Source organism: Haliotis rubra, unplaced genomic scaffold (assembly GCF_003918875.1).
Source record: "Haliotis rubra isolate DU_JTF1 unplaced genomic scaffold, ASM391887v1 Scf1078, whole genome shotgun sequence".
Lineage (NCBI taxonomy): Eukaryota > Metazoa > Mollusca > Gastropoda > Lepetellida > Haliotidae > Haliotis > Haliotis rubra.
In genome coordinates this window covers 102,934-114,644 of record NW_025764979.1, presented here as the reverse complement: position 1 = coordinate 114,644, position 11,711 = coordinate 102,934, and the positions used below count along the sequence as shown (strand labels likewise).

The 11,711-nt window shown below is 43.0% G+C and overlaps 1 protein-coding gene across 2 annotated transcripts in view; it reads left to right on the top strand.

Moving 5' to 3' along the window:
• The first annotated feature begins 2,408 nt into the window (after positions 1-2,408).
• The window catches only part of LOC124280715 (hemicentin-2-like), a 56,177-nt gene continuing 46,874 nt past the window's right edge, over positions 2,409-11,711 (top strand). For both annotated transcript variants that reach the window (XM_046716702.1, XM_046716708.1), the window contains exons 1-2: positions 2,409-2,516; positions 3,670-3,737. In XM_046716702.1, coding sequence (XP_046572658.1) covers positions 3,677-3,737 — 61 coding nt within the window. In that variant the 5' untranslated portion in view covers positions 2,409-2,516; positions 3,670-3,676. The remainder of the gene's footprint in view (positions 2,517-3,669; positions 3,738-11,711) is intronic.

Sequence of the window (11,711 nt, the reverse complement as noted above, 5' to 3'; positions counted from 1 at the left end):
GTTTTCCGCGTGTTCCCACTGTCTGGCGTGCTGTTTCAGAGGCCTACATGAAGTGATTCTGTACATTCTGTCGCACAACATGGTCGGTCTTGTCGTCTTGTGGTCACCCTTGGTCTGTCAGTACGGGGGCGACCATTTGTGCTGTTGGTTCCCCGGAAATGTTGCTGCAGCCTGTAGATGGTTCGAATGTTGACCTGGAAGTGATTGGGAATGGCTTGTGCAGTGTGGCCATCTTTAGGTCTTCCTAGTGCCTGGTTCCTCTAAGCTGTCGTGAGTCACGCCATCCTGCTAACGTTGTAATGTGAATGTTTCAACCAGGTTGGGGGTTTTATTTTATAAGGCTTGTGAACAGCATGTGCAGCATGAAAAACATTGAGAACACCGTACAATCTCCCAGTTCAGGTTGTGTTTTTGAGACCATTTCCTTGGTTCCATTCTGAGTTTGGGAAGGAATGTCTTTGCTCAGGTAAAGTTGGTGATGTTGTCAAAATATACAATCAAAACATTAAATGACTTTACAGTTATCCGTTTCTGCGACAGAAAATTCCAAACTGACATTTCTTTTGCTGCTTTGTATATAACGTTTGTGGTGCAAAGGTTTAATCCAGAATTCAGAGTTTCAGAAAGGTTACTCATGCAGTAATCAATATGTAAGACTACAGCTAAGAAATTTATTGTCAATGAGGAGTATATGTTACGACACGATATGATTTGTTGACAGGGTTTGCTTTTTCAAATTGCAAAATTGCAGATTGGTACCTCTGCCATGCAAGTAGACTTTGTCCAAGCTCCTCTTAATAAAGTTCTACAAAAGAGATCACAAACACCTAAATTTTCAATGGTACCTGTATTTCAAACAAAAGTAAGGTCAGATAATGTGCTCGAAGTCTGTATAATCATGGTCGGTTTGGTTATAATTTGCAATTCACCATGTGCGTCCACATTACTGTCAATCCTATTACTGATTTGACTATAAATATTGATATTAAAATTGCCAACAAATATTGTTTCCATTCAAAAGTTGATGTCATCCCCAAATGATTTATAAACCCATTCCCAATTTTTTTTCAAATTTCACTTACATCCATATCACCTCTAAACCCTGTGGGTTAAATTTGTTTATACATTGAACAGAGATTATTCATGATATAGATGAACCACCACCCTGCCAATCCTGGTTATCCAATCTTTTCTGAAAGGCAGCTGAAAACCAGGTATTTTATCAGTTTCATAGATTAATGTTTCAGTTAAAGGTCACATGCAACGTAAAACACAACTTTGCAGATTCTGATACCTTTCGGTATGGACTTACCGAAACAAAGCGTCAAAAAATGCAAATTCAACTTATAAAGTTGAAAAATAACGCGATGAAAAAACCCTCGCGAAATCGGAGTTCAAACGTTTCACTAATTTTCAAACTGGTTTCAACAGCTGGGCTGCGCTCATAGCACGTGCGCAGTGAAATAGGTTCGCGCAGCTTGGAAGCGGCTTGTCCGGTGTATATTTGGAAGGCTTTGGTGTGAGCTATTTTTCTAATGTTTTGTTGATATCTCACAGGCGCGAGCTTTTTTATGTCATGACAGTAAATTAACTGTTAAGATAATTTCATTTGTCTATTTCACCACACTTTCTTCACGTCACTTTCTCAGTTCGATACTTAAAAGCAATGTCATTATTTAGAGTTGACAGAATATCTAACTGTGACACAGATATGTCGTTGTCACAGACAAAATTCAGTGTCTGTTTTATTGACACCTATGTGTCTGCCTGCCTGTCTGCTGATGACAATATTCAATACACAACTTCGATCACTGACCACATGCAATTTGAACTTAACACCTATCAGGCTATACACCATAAACAAAATGCATTGATTTATGGCCCGAGTTCTGTCTCTGTCACATTATCTAATGACACAGACAGGCAGGTGTGATACTGGTACACATGACATGTTATGATGTCTGTTGATTGCAAATTGTTATACACAAGAAATGAGCATGTATTTACAAAACCCAACATCTCTATATGTACACACACAATGACCCGTGAGGGCATCTGCAAATGAACCAGCCGTTACACTTGAGTGCACACCTACCCGATCTGACTGGGTTCCGTATCCCGGCTGCTTCGTTTCTTGGGAAGTAAACCCAAGTACACAATATTGCACTTTTGATTTGCGATTGTACGCTTATAATTTTGTTTATATGTTTTTTCATAACCAGTAATGTATATTATATGTCATGAATAAGTGATAATTATGTTTTAATTATGTTTGATTTTGTGGTTGCATGTGACCTTTAAACATATAATATGGGTAATAAAAGAGTTCAGATTGGACTATATCTATACTGTGACGTTCAAGTGCACTAAATTTAAAATCTGATATGCATGCTTGCTGTGTATTACAAGTGACAAGTGACACACAATAGCTCACAGATTTATTTATACCTGTTCGTCCAGGAAGTAAACTACAGCTTGTGAGGACTCTGACCCAAAAGAATATTCCTGATACGAAGGTGAGGACTCAAGATTCACAGTGTGTGTGTGTGTAGGGATTGTTTCTGAATTGTGTCAAATGTGTTTCATGTCGCAAAGAGATCTTTAGGTTGTTAGACATGGTGCAATAAGCATTATTTATGGATCAGCGGGTTTGAACATCATGACTTCTAACAGACTTCTCCAAGCTACTGTACTCACACCCAGATGTATTCAACTATAACGCTGCCTCCTATTTGTACTTGCATTTGCTTCCCACCTAAAATATGTTCATCACTTCTTAATACCGGTGTTAGGACTTACGCATAACGTTGCTCCTAACAGTAATGAAGTTGTTCATCCATATATGTTATGCTTACAAAGTTAATACGCTCATGAAAAATACACTGTATCTAATTTTTTTTTATCAATTTAAGCCATTAATGTAAAAATAATATTCAAAGTAATCAGTGTAAAAAAAAAAGCTTCCAATTCTTTAACATAAAATAATAGAATAATCAATCAGTCCTTTGGTATGGAATACATAAAATGAGCCATGACCTCAGAAACAAGCTTTCAAATGTTCTGCAATTACAAATATACTTGCTTTTGAGATACAACAAGTACACATGCCTTGCACCAAAATACAAAATACGGTATGCACCAGACACATTTTCAACAACACTTGCAAAGGCCTATAAGCATAGCAGAGTTGTGCCCCTTTTTCCACCCCGTAGCCTTTTACTGAATATCACTATTTTGACACACTGGTTATTGAGTAACCGAAACCCCAATCAGGTTATACTGTTTCATGAGATCGCCCCTTTGGTCCTTAGACACCTTACTTGGAGCACACTTGTATGAATCCAAAGTTCTAACATACATCGTGTCAAGTCCTAAATTCTGAATGCAGCTGTTGGCTTCATCAAGTGCAATAAGCCTCTGTACTGTCTTTTGTAAACGTATAGCTCAGCTCAGTTTAGCACAACCTTCACTTTTAAGGACCTGTGCATCTGAAAACAAAACTACATGAAGTGGGTTATCTCATAGTGTCTAACAGTGGTGCAAAAGGTGGGTGGTTTAATGTGAATGGCTGTGTTTAATATACATAGACATACACTCAGACAAACACACATACATGTGCTCACAGACTGATGATTAGATCTGATCATTTTTTGTGAGTTTTGTTTTCAGAACACTGATGTCAATGCAGTCTTTTCCTGTTGCTGTAAGGCTTTATGTAACAGTTATCCTGCTGAAGGGTATGCATTGGTATTAACAATGTCATTTTTCCTTATCCTGACTCATGTATTATTGCTTGTCTCCTTCCTCTTGCGAACGTTAGAGGAACACTTGTATCTCCTATTGAAGCTCCCTTCAATAAAAACGGATGTAAAATCACTACTCACCACGAGTTATCTGTCAGCCTGTTTTGGCAAGAAAAGTGGCGCCACTGCTCCCACATGCTTCACTTTCTCCTTCTTCGCCCTAGTGGACGGTTGAGAGCGCCTGTGTCACCTATACGGCACTATATCCTTTTATTAATTAGTTATTACCCTCTATTTTACTTTTATAGAGGTTTAGGAAGTATCCTTCAACAATATGGTTTGAAATTTATTCGTATTTTCACTGTTTATTCACGTTTTTTGTATGTGATTGTTCAGTTGTTTACATTTCATGAAAACCTGCTTTCGTTGTAGGTTTAGGTTGGCTGCTGCAGACCCGCATTGACTGTGCCCTAGCTGCACAACAACATGTACTTCCAGCTATCATTGTAATCTTTATCAGCATTTAACAGAAATTCAATTTAATAAATAAAATTTCTCTGTACTTAGGCGTACTGGTGACAATCCAGGCGACTTTACAAGTCATGGATAAACCGGCTGAGTTCCTCACGAGCTGTCTACTGCTGTCAGATGACATCCAGTGAGCTGCCTTGCGGCCGACATCGTCCCGATGGAAGAGAGATGACTTCATGATGAGCCGCTGCTGATCATCCCAGAGATACAGCACGCAGTCCGAGTAGCGGCAGATGAGCGATCCCTGGATCATATCGCTATCAACGCAGAGAGGGCAGCTCTACAATCATCGCAGACGTTCAACCCAGGGTCTTCATGCAGCAGAGAGTTATCATCTACGCTGGCGGCAGATGAGCGATCCCTGGACCATATCGCTATCAACGCAGATCTTCAACCCAGGGTCTTCATGCAGCAGGGAGTTATCATCTACGCTGGCGGCAGATGAGTGATCCCTGGACCATATCGCTATCAACACAGATCTTCAACCCGAGGTCTTCATGCAGCAGTTCTCTCAGCAGAGATGGAGATGATGGAGAAGCGCTTCCCGAAAAGAAGAGCATCGCATGATGGACAGCCACAGGGCTCACATGCTCAAGTCATCACCCACAGAGACCTGCACGAAAAAACCACACTCTGATGATACATCGGAGAGGCCCTCCAGCAAAGCGACACCCAGACCCAGGAGCAGATCTGCGCAGGACGGCATGCTCATCTTCAGATGACGACTCAGATGAACAGCCATCGTGAATGCCTTCGTCATCAACATCGCAGATCGTCAAGGGTTTCACCGAGGCATTCACGAACCAAGTGATGCTGACCTCCACGCAGGTCTTCACGCTGATCGCCCTACAGACGCAGCTCAACAGGCAGTCTCCACGCAGGTCTCCACGTAGATCCCCAGCAAAGGAGCACTCAACTCTACAGGACGTCAACGACCCTGCGCGAAGGCATTCGCGCAGGCCATTTACAACAGAACGCTACATGCCGTCAACGAGCCTGCACGAAGACGCAGAGACGTCGCAGTACTCTCAACAGAACGCTACATGCCGTCAGCAACCTGCGCGCAGCACGGCGCAATCTTCAGAGACCGTCAACAGATGATGAGCCTAATAAAGGACCTTCACGCCGACTACCTACATCAAGGGCATCAAGAACGCCTCGCAGATCATCACGGGAATCACCACTTGGGAATACATTGCCAGGAAGGCAATCCCGGACTACAAGATGATCACCTACACACAGGGCACCATACAGACGCACTACGCAGACCGCCACGCAGATCTCCAAGGATATTCAACCAGGACACGATTGCGGACTGGACCTAGCGTCACCCTAGAAGGGAAAAATCTTCGCCGGCACATAGACTGAGGGACATGTACTGAAATTCAAGAGGGGTACTCTTGTCCGAATTCATCACCGGCACGGACCTTCAGACTGAATCCAGGACGGGATTCACATAGATTGATATATCTACATCAGAAGACTCATGGCCATATAGAGATCTTCACTTCCATACAGATCTGCAGATATTCACACTGGCGTGGTTCAGCAGCAGCCTTGCTAAGGCTAGGAACTACAAAATCATCAACGACTCACTCGGTAGAATTTACACCAAAGTTCAGCATCAACTCTACAATTACGACGCTTCATTGAGATCGATGTATGCAGTCTACAATAACAGTAATACTGAGGACGTGAAGACTTCAGCTGATTATCTGTATAAAAGGACGACTGCATTATCTTCAGGACTGAAGTAACAGTCACAGCAGCCAGGAAAACAGCCTACCTACATCGGTATTACGCGCGAAATATTTCGCGCGTTTACCATTCAACCCTCGATACACGTGGTCACTCGTGCAACTCCGGAAGGCTATGGACAAGACCGAGTGGTGATAAGATATCAACGGCGGCACTAGATTCTACAAGGACCTTTTTCCTGCTACACCGGTGACGTCACATCGCGGAAACCAAAGGAATCAAAATGCTTTATTTTGATTGGACCATGAGAGACAAAGCCCTGCGCAGAGGTCGGTATAGTTCACATGTCAGGAAATGGGTTACAAGTGACAACAACTTGTCAATATGAGAGGAAGGCCTCTATTACAGTCCAGTTAGACGGGACCTACATGATTTGGCTGCCTTCACGGGTTAGATACCTTCCCTGTCAACATTGAAGACAATTCATCAGATCGAATTGCAGCAACATACGTTGGGCGGACTTTGGATGACGGCAGCCAGACTACTTTATATAGACTTCACAACGATGGCAGTCACAGAGTCAGACATATCTTCATTTCCCCTTACGGACACGGCCAGGGTTTCATGATCATAGGATCTAGATACAAGTCCTTGTATCTCAAGCACTACTCTCTCCGTTATTACTACGAAGTGGCAGAGTCTGTTGGGTCTTCTCACATCAGCACAGGACATGACACGCAGAGGGAGTCTACAACTACGCCCACTACAGGTCTTCGTGAATGTACAACTGGACGATCCGGACCCCTTCGGACTCCCGGACAGACTAAAACCCTCTCTAATATGACTGACTCAGAGATCGACTGGTCGCAGAAGCACCTATTTAGCAGAGCTGGAGTGCAAGACGCATCTCTATGTGGACGCATCTCTCCAAGGTTGGGGAGCAACCTCGCCAACGAAGTGTCAGCTAGGATATGGACCATAGAAGAGAAATATCTGCCCATCAACATGCTGGAAATGAAAGCAGTGATAAATGCCATACTCCACTGGACCAGCATTTTGAAGAATGCTAATCTGACGGTACCTACAGACAACTCCACTGTGGCGTTCTACATAAACAGAAGGATCAACAAGGTCGGCGAACCTTCTGGACCTCTGCTTTCAACTGGCCAGCATAACAGACAACCTGAACATTCACATATGAGCATGCCACATTCCAGGAGCCAAGAATGGGATAGCAGATACACTTTCCCGTCCAACGCAGTCATCCTCAACAGATTGAATGCTACATCCAGAGATCTTCAAGCAGATCATAGAAGAGATGAGAGCACCACTAATAGACCTTTTCGCCACAAGATTCAACAATCAACTGATAACATTCGTCTCACCAATACCAGATCCAGGAGCATGGGCAACGGACGCTCTAAGCATCTCCTGGGAAGGGCTAAATGCTTACTCGTTTCCACCATCAGCTCTAATACCGAGGGTGTTGCAGAAAATCAGTCAGACGAAGGATTTACAACTGATTTTGGTCACGCCTTACTGGCCAGCGAGAATATGGTTCCCCATTCTCATACAAGAACTAGGACTGCCTCAACTGCAACTACCAGAGTGGACGAATCTACTAGTACATCCTCACACAAAGCAGACGCACGGCAACCCAGAGGTGTTCCGGCTACTCGTGTGGACTGTATCCAGGCATGCTTGAACAAGAGAGGATATTCCGCCAGGGCAGCAAAAAGAGTCACACTAGCTCTACGCAAGTCTACACGCAACTTGTACGACGACAAGTGGCGAAGCTTCGAGACATACGCTTCGAGGACCGGCTTCACAGCCATAAAAGCCACACACCCTCAAGTGGCGGACTACCTTTGTCACCTAGACAAACGAAGCGGTTAAAAGGGTCAACACTCTCAACATACCTAGCGGCATTGAGCTCAGTTATCACCATGAGGACGAATGCAACTGACGAAAGTACAAGAGTTACTGGCCTTACCTTTTAAATTGGAGGACCACCGACAGAGATTTAAAGCTCCGGCGTGGGACCTCAACGTAGTGCTACGACATCTCACCAGTGACATCTACGAACCATTAGAGAGGACATCCTTTGAGTTCTTGACGCAGAAGACGCTGTTCCTGATCGCCTTAGCAACAGCAGCAAGGATGTCGGAAATACATGCTCTGGACTTCGAGAGAACACGATTTGATGAAAATCAAAACATCGTGCATATGGGACTGAGATGGGACTTCATAGCAAAGAATCAACTGCCGGGTCATCCAGACAGACAGTGCCACGTCCCAACACTATCATCAGTCCTTGGACCACAGGATACGCAGGACCTATCCTTGTGCCCAGTGAGAGCATTGAAAGTCTACCTACAAAGATCCAGGTCCAGGAGACGGAAATTCAAGCGTCTTTTCGTCCCGATATCGACAGCAACACAGACGGTTGTCTTCCGCACTAAGATATCAATCTGGATCAGAACTGTCATACTACGGGCCTACAAAGCAGCAGAACTTGATCCTCCAAGAGCCTCCAACCCACATGAAGTTAGAGCTCTGGCGTCAACACTCGCTCTACATGGTAATTGCTCTATCAGGACGATAATGGAGGGCTGCTTCTGGAAATGGGACATGGTGTTTACCAACCACTACCTGAGGGACATCGCCACCGAGGACATCTCTGGCATTCACCATTTCTGCCCACTTGTTGTAGCACAACAATTGACAGTCCCACGAAGGCGCTGAGACAGAGTCTCGCCCTTTTATCACAAAACTACACTCAGGAGAGTTCAGCTTTAGAGTCTATATGCACGTCTAGGAGAGACTAGCATAAGTGATATGACCCAGTACTTGTAAGGACATACTCGTACAGGAAAGGGTCGCTTCTCCACTTGATGCTTGCATCAAGAGTTTGAGTTGCAAAATCCAAATAAAATGTTAACAGAAGCCAGGACCAAAAGTTAACAATTGTGGTCCCCCCATCAGAGAAAGCTGGAAGTGAAGGGTTACAGCAGCAGCAGACACAAGCAGTAAACTAGAAGTGCCAACAAGGAGTTCCCATAGGGGGGTATATAAGACATAAATCACTACATGAAATCCAGAAGTAGCTTGACCCACCACCAAATCCGGAGGATTCTACAAGCAATAATACATGAGTCAGGATAAGGAAAAATATGTAATTTTCTGAATAAAATTGATATTTTATACTTATCCTGACTCATGAGGTAAGCCCTCCCAACCTCCCCACTCGACATTTTGGATTTCCCTGCAAATTCTAGTGTCGGGCTCATAAATCGGAGAGAGTGAAGCATGTGGGAGCGGTGGCGCCACTTTTCCCGCCAAAACGGGCTGACAGATAACTCGTGGTGAGTGGTGATTTTACGTCTGTTTTTATTGAAGGGAGCTTCAATAGGAGATACAAGTGTTCCACTAACGTTCGCAAGAGGAAGGAGACAAGCAACAATACATGAGTCAGGATAAGTGTAAAATATCAATTTTATTCAGAAAATTACATTTTTCTATCAAATCTAAAGCTCTGTACCTTGTAGCTCAACAGTTAAATACCTGTGTTCAGACATATATAATTTTATCACTGCTAAGTGGTATTTGCATAGCATGTATGACAGAATGTTCCATGTTCATATATCTTATTTGAAGGTGGTAAAAGGGACACTGATCGAGAGCAATTTGTACATATTTATGTTTTTGTCTTATAATCTTAATTAATTTCTATTTTTAGGCATTTTGGACTGACTGACTGAGTTTGGTTTTACGCCGCTTTTAGCAATATTCCAGCAATATCACGGCGGAGGACACCAGAAATGGGCTTCACTCATTGTACCCATGTGGGGATTCGAACCCGGGTCTTCGGCGTGACGAGCCAATGCTTTAACCACTAGACTACCCCACCGCCCCAGGCATTTTGGAACTCCATAAAAGGTTCACTATATGTTTTTAGTGACTTTATAACATGACTGTAATATTTAGACATTTTATAGATTGCCTACGTGAATCATATTTCACACACATGCCCAAAGTGCAACCTATTTAATGTTTTCTGTTTCATCGAACATCATGCCTAAAAAAATGAAGTGGAATGATTCTGCTGAATGCTTCAACAAATGAAAAAAACAACCAAAATACAAATATCAAAATTAAAACTGACTAAACAATAGGCTTTTACCTTGTGCGAGGAATGTATAGCCTACCTAACAACTATTTGCATGATGACCATCATTCTTTAATAAAAGAATTTAGTTAGACAACAATGGGCAATCAATCAATGTATTGGCTGTTAATATTTGAAGGAAAGACTAGAAATACGGGCAATATTTTCAAATAACGGCATCTGATAGGCATCCACCATTCTTATTGTCCCATTGTTTAGGTTGCAGAAATTCTGTCAAGGGGCGCAGCTGACCAGTCCCCGTAGCCATCATGGTCGATGGAGCAGGGACAGACCACCTGATGTAATTGTTGGCTCAAAACACTATTTGCTCTGGATCAATGCCCTCATAGTCCGTTTGGCTCAAAAGCCTAAATCAAAAACTAATAAACATATAATACCATAATCATAACCAAAACGTCAGACCAACTCTGTGATTTTTTTGCAGAATTTATGACCCCAAAATAAGAAAGTTGTTGAACAAACTATCATTAAAATTTTGACACAGTTCACTATTTGTTACGAGGGAGGACTGCAAAGAGAAGAACAGCCAAGTGTACGCGAAGCACGTGCACAAGTGCCGACAAAGTTATTGATTCATTTACCTGTGCTGTCTCCATCCTTTCTCGCACACCTGGCTGTTCCTCTCTTTGCACCCCTCCCTCGTAACAAATAGTGAACTGTGTCAAAATTTTGATGATAGTTTGTTAAACAACTTTTTAATTTTTAGGACATAAATTCTGAAATTTTTGGTTGGTCTGATGTTTTGATTATGAGCAGTGTTTCATGGAGTAATATATGTTTATTAGTTTTTGAGTTAGATCGCAAATCATCAGTCCGCTTTTGAGCGAAACAGACTATAGTAGTGATTGTATCAGTGTCTGGAGGTACAGGGTCATTTGCATCGGATTCAACATTAATACAAGAGGTAAAGTTGGTTGCTGCATGTCATGCTTTGTTGCATACATGTAAACTGAAAACCAGTAACCTAAACAAGTGCAAAATATTATTTGCATGGTGTTCAGAATCAGTTCTTTCATGCTTGCCTCACTTTTGTACAGATGTTATTTTCAGGTGTTGGTGGGGTAGTGAGTGTATGAGGGTCAGGAGGTACAGGGATACCCAACCAGCAGGCTCTGACACTGAGATGCAGCAACACTGTGACATCTGGGGATGTTGTTACTTATTTCCAGGTGTTGGTGGGGTAGTGAGTGTATCAGGGTCAGGAGGTACGGGGATACCCAACCAGCAGGCTCTGACACTGAGATGCAGCTACACTGTGACACCAGGTGATATTGTTACTTATTTCCAGGTGTTGGGGGAGCAGTGAGTGTATCAGGGTCAGGAGGTACAGGGATACCCAAGCAGCAGACTCTGACACAGAGATGCAGCTACATTGTGACATCTGGTGATATTGTTACTTATTTCCAGGTGTTGAGGGAGCAGTGACTGTATCAGGGTCAGGAGGTACAGGGATACCCAACCAGCAGGCTCTGACACAGAGATGCAGCAACACTGTGACATCTGGGGATGTTGTTACTTATTTCCAGGTGTTGGTGGGGTAGTGAGTGTAT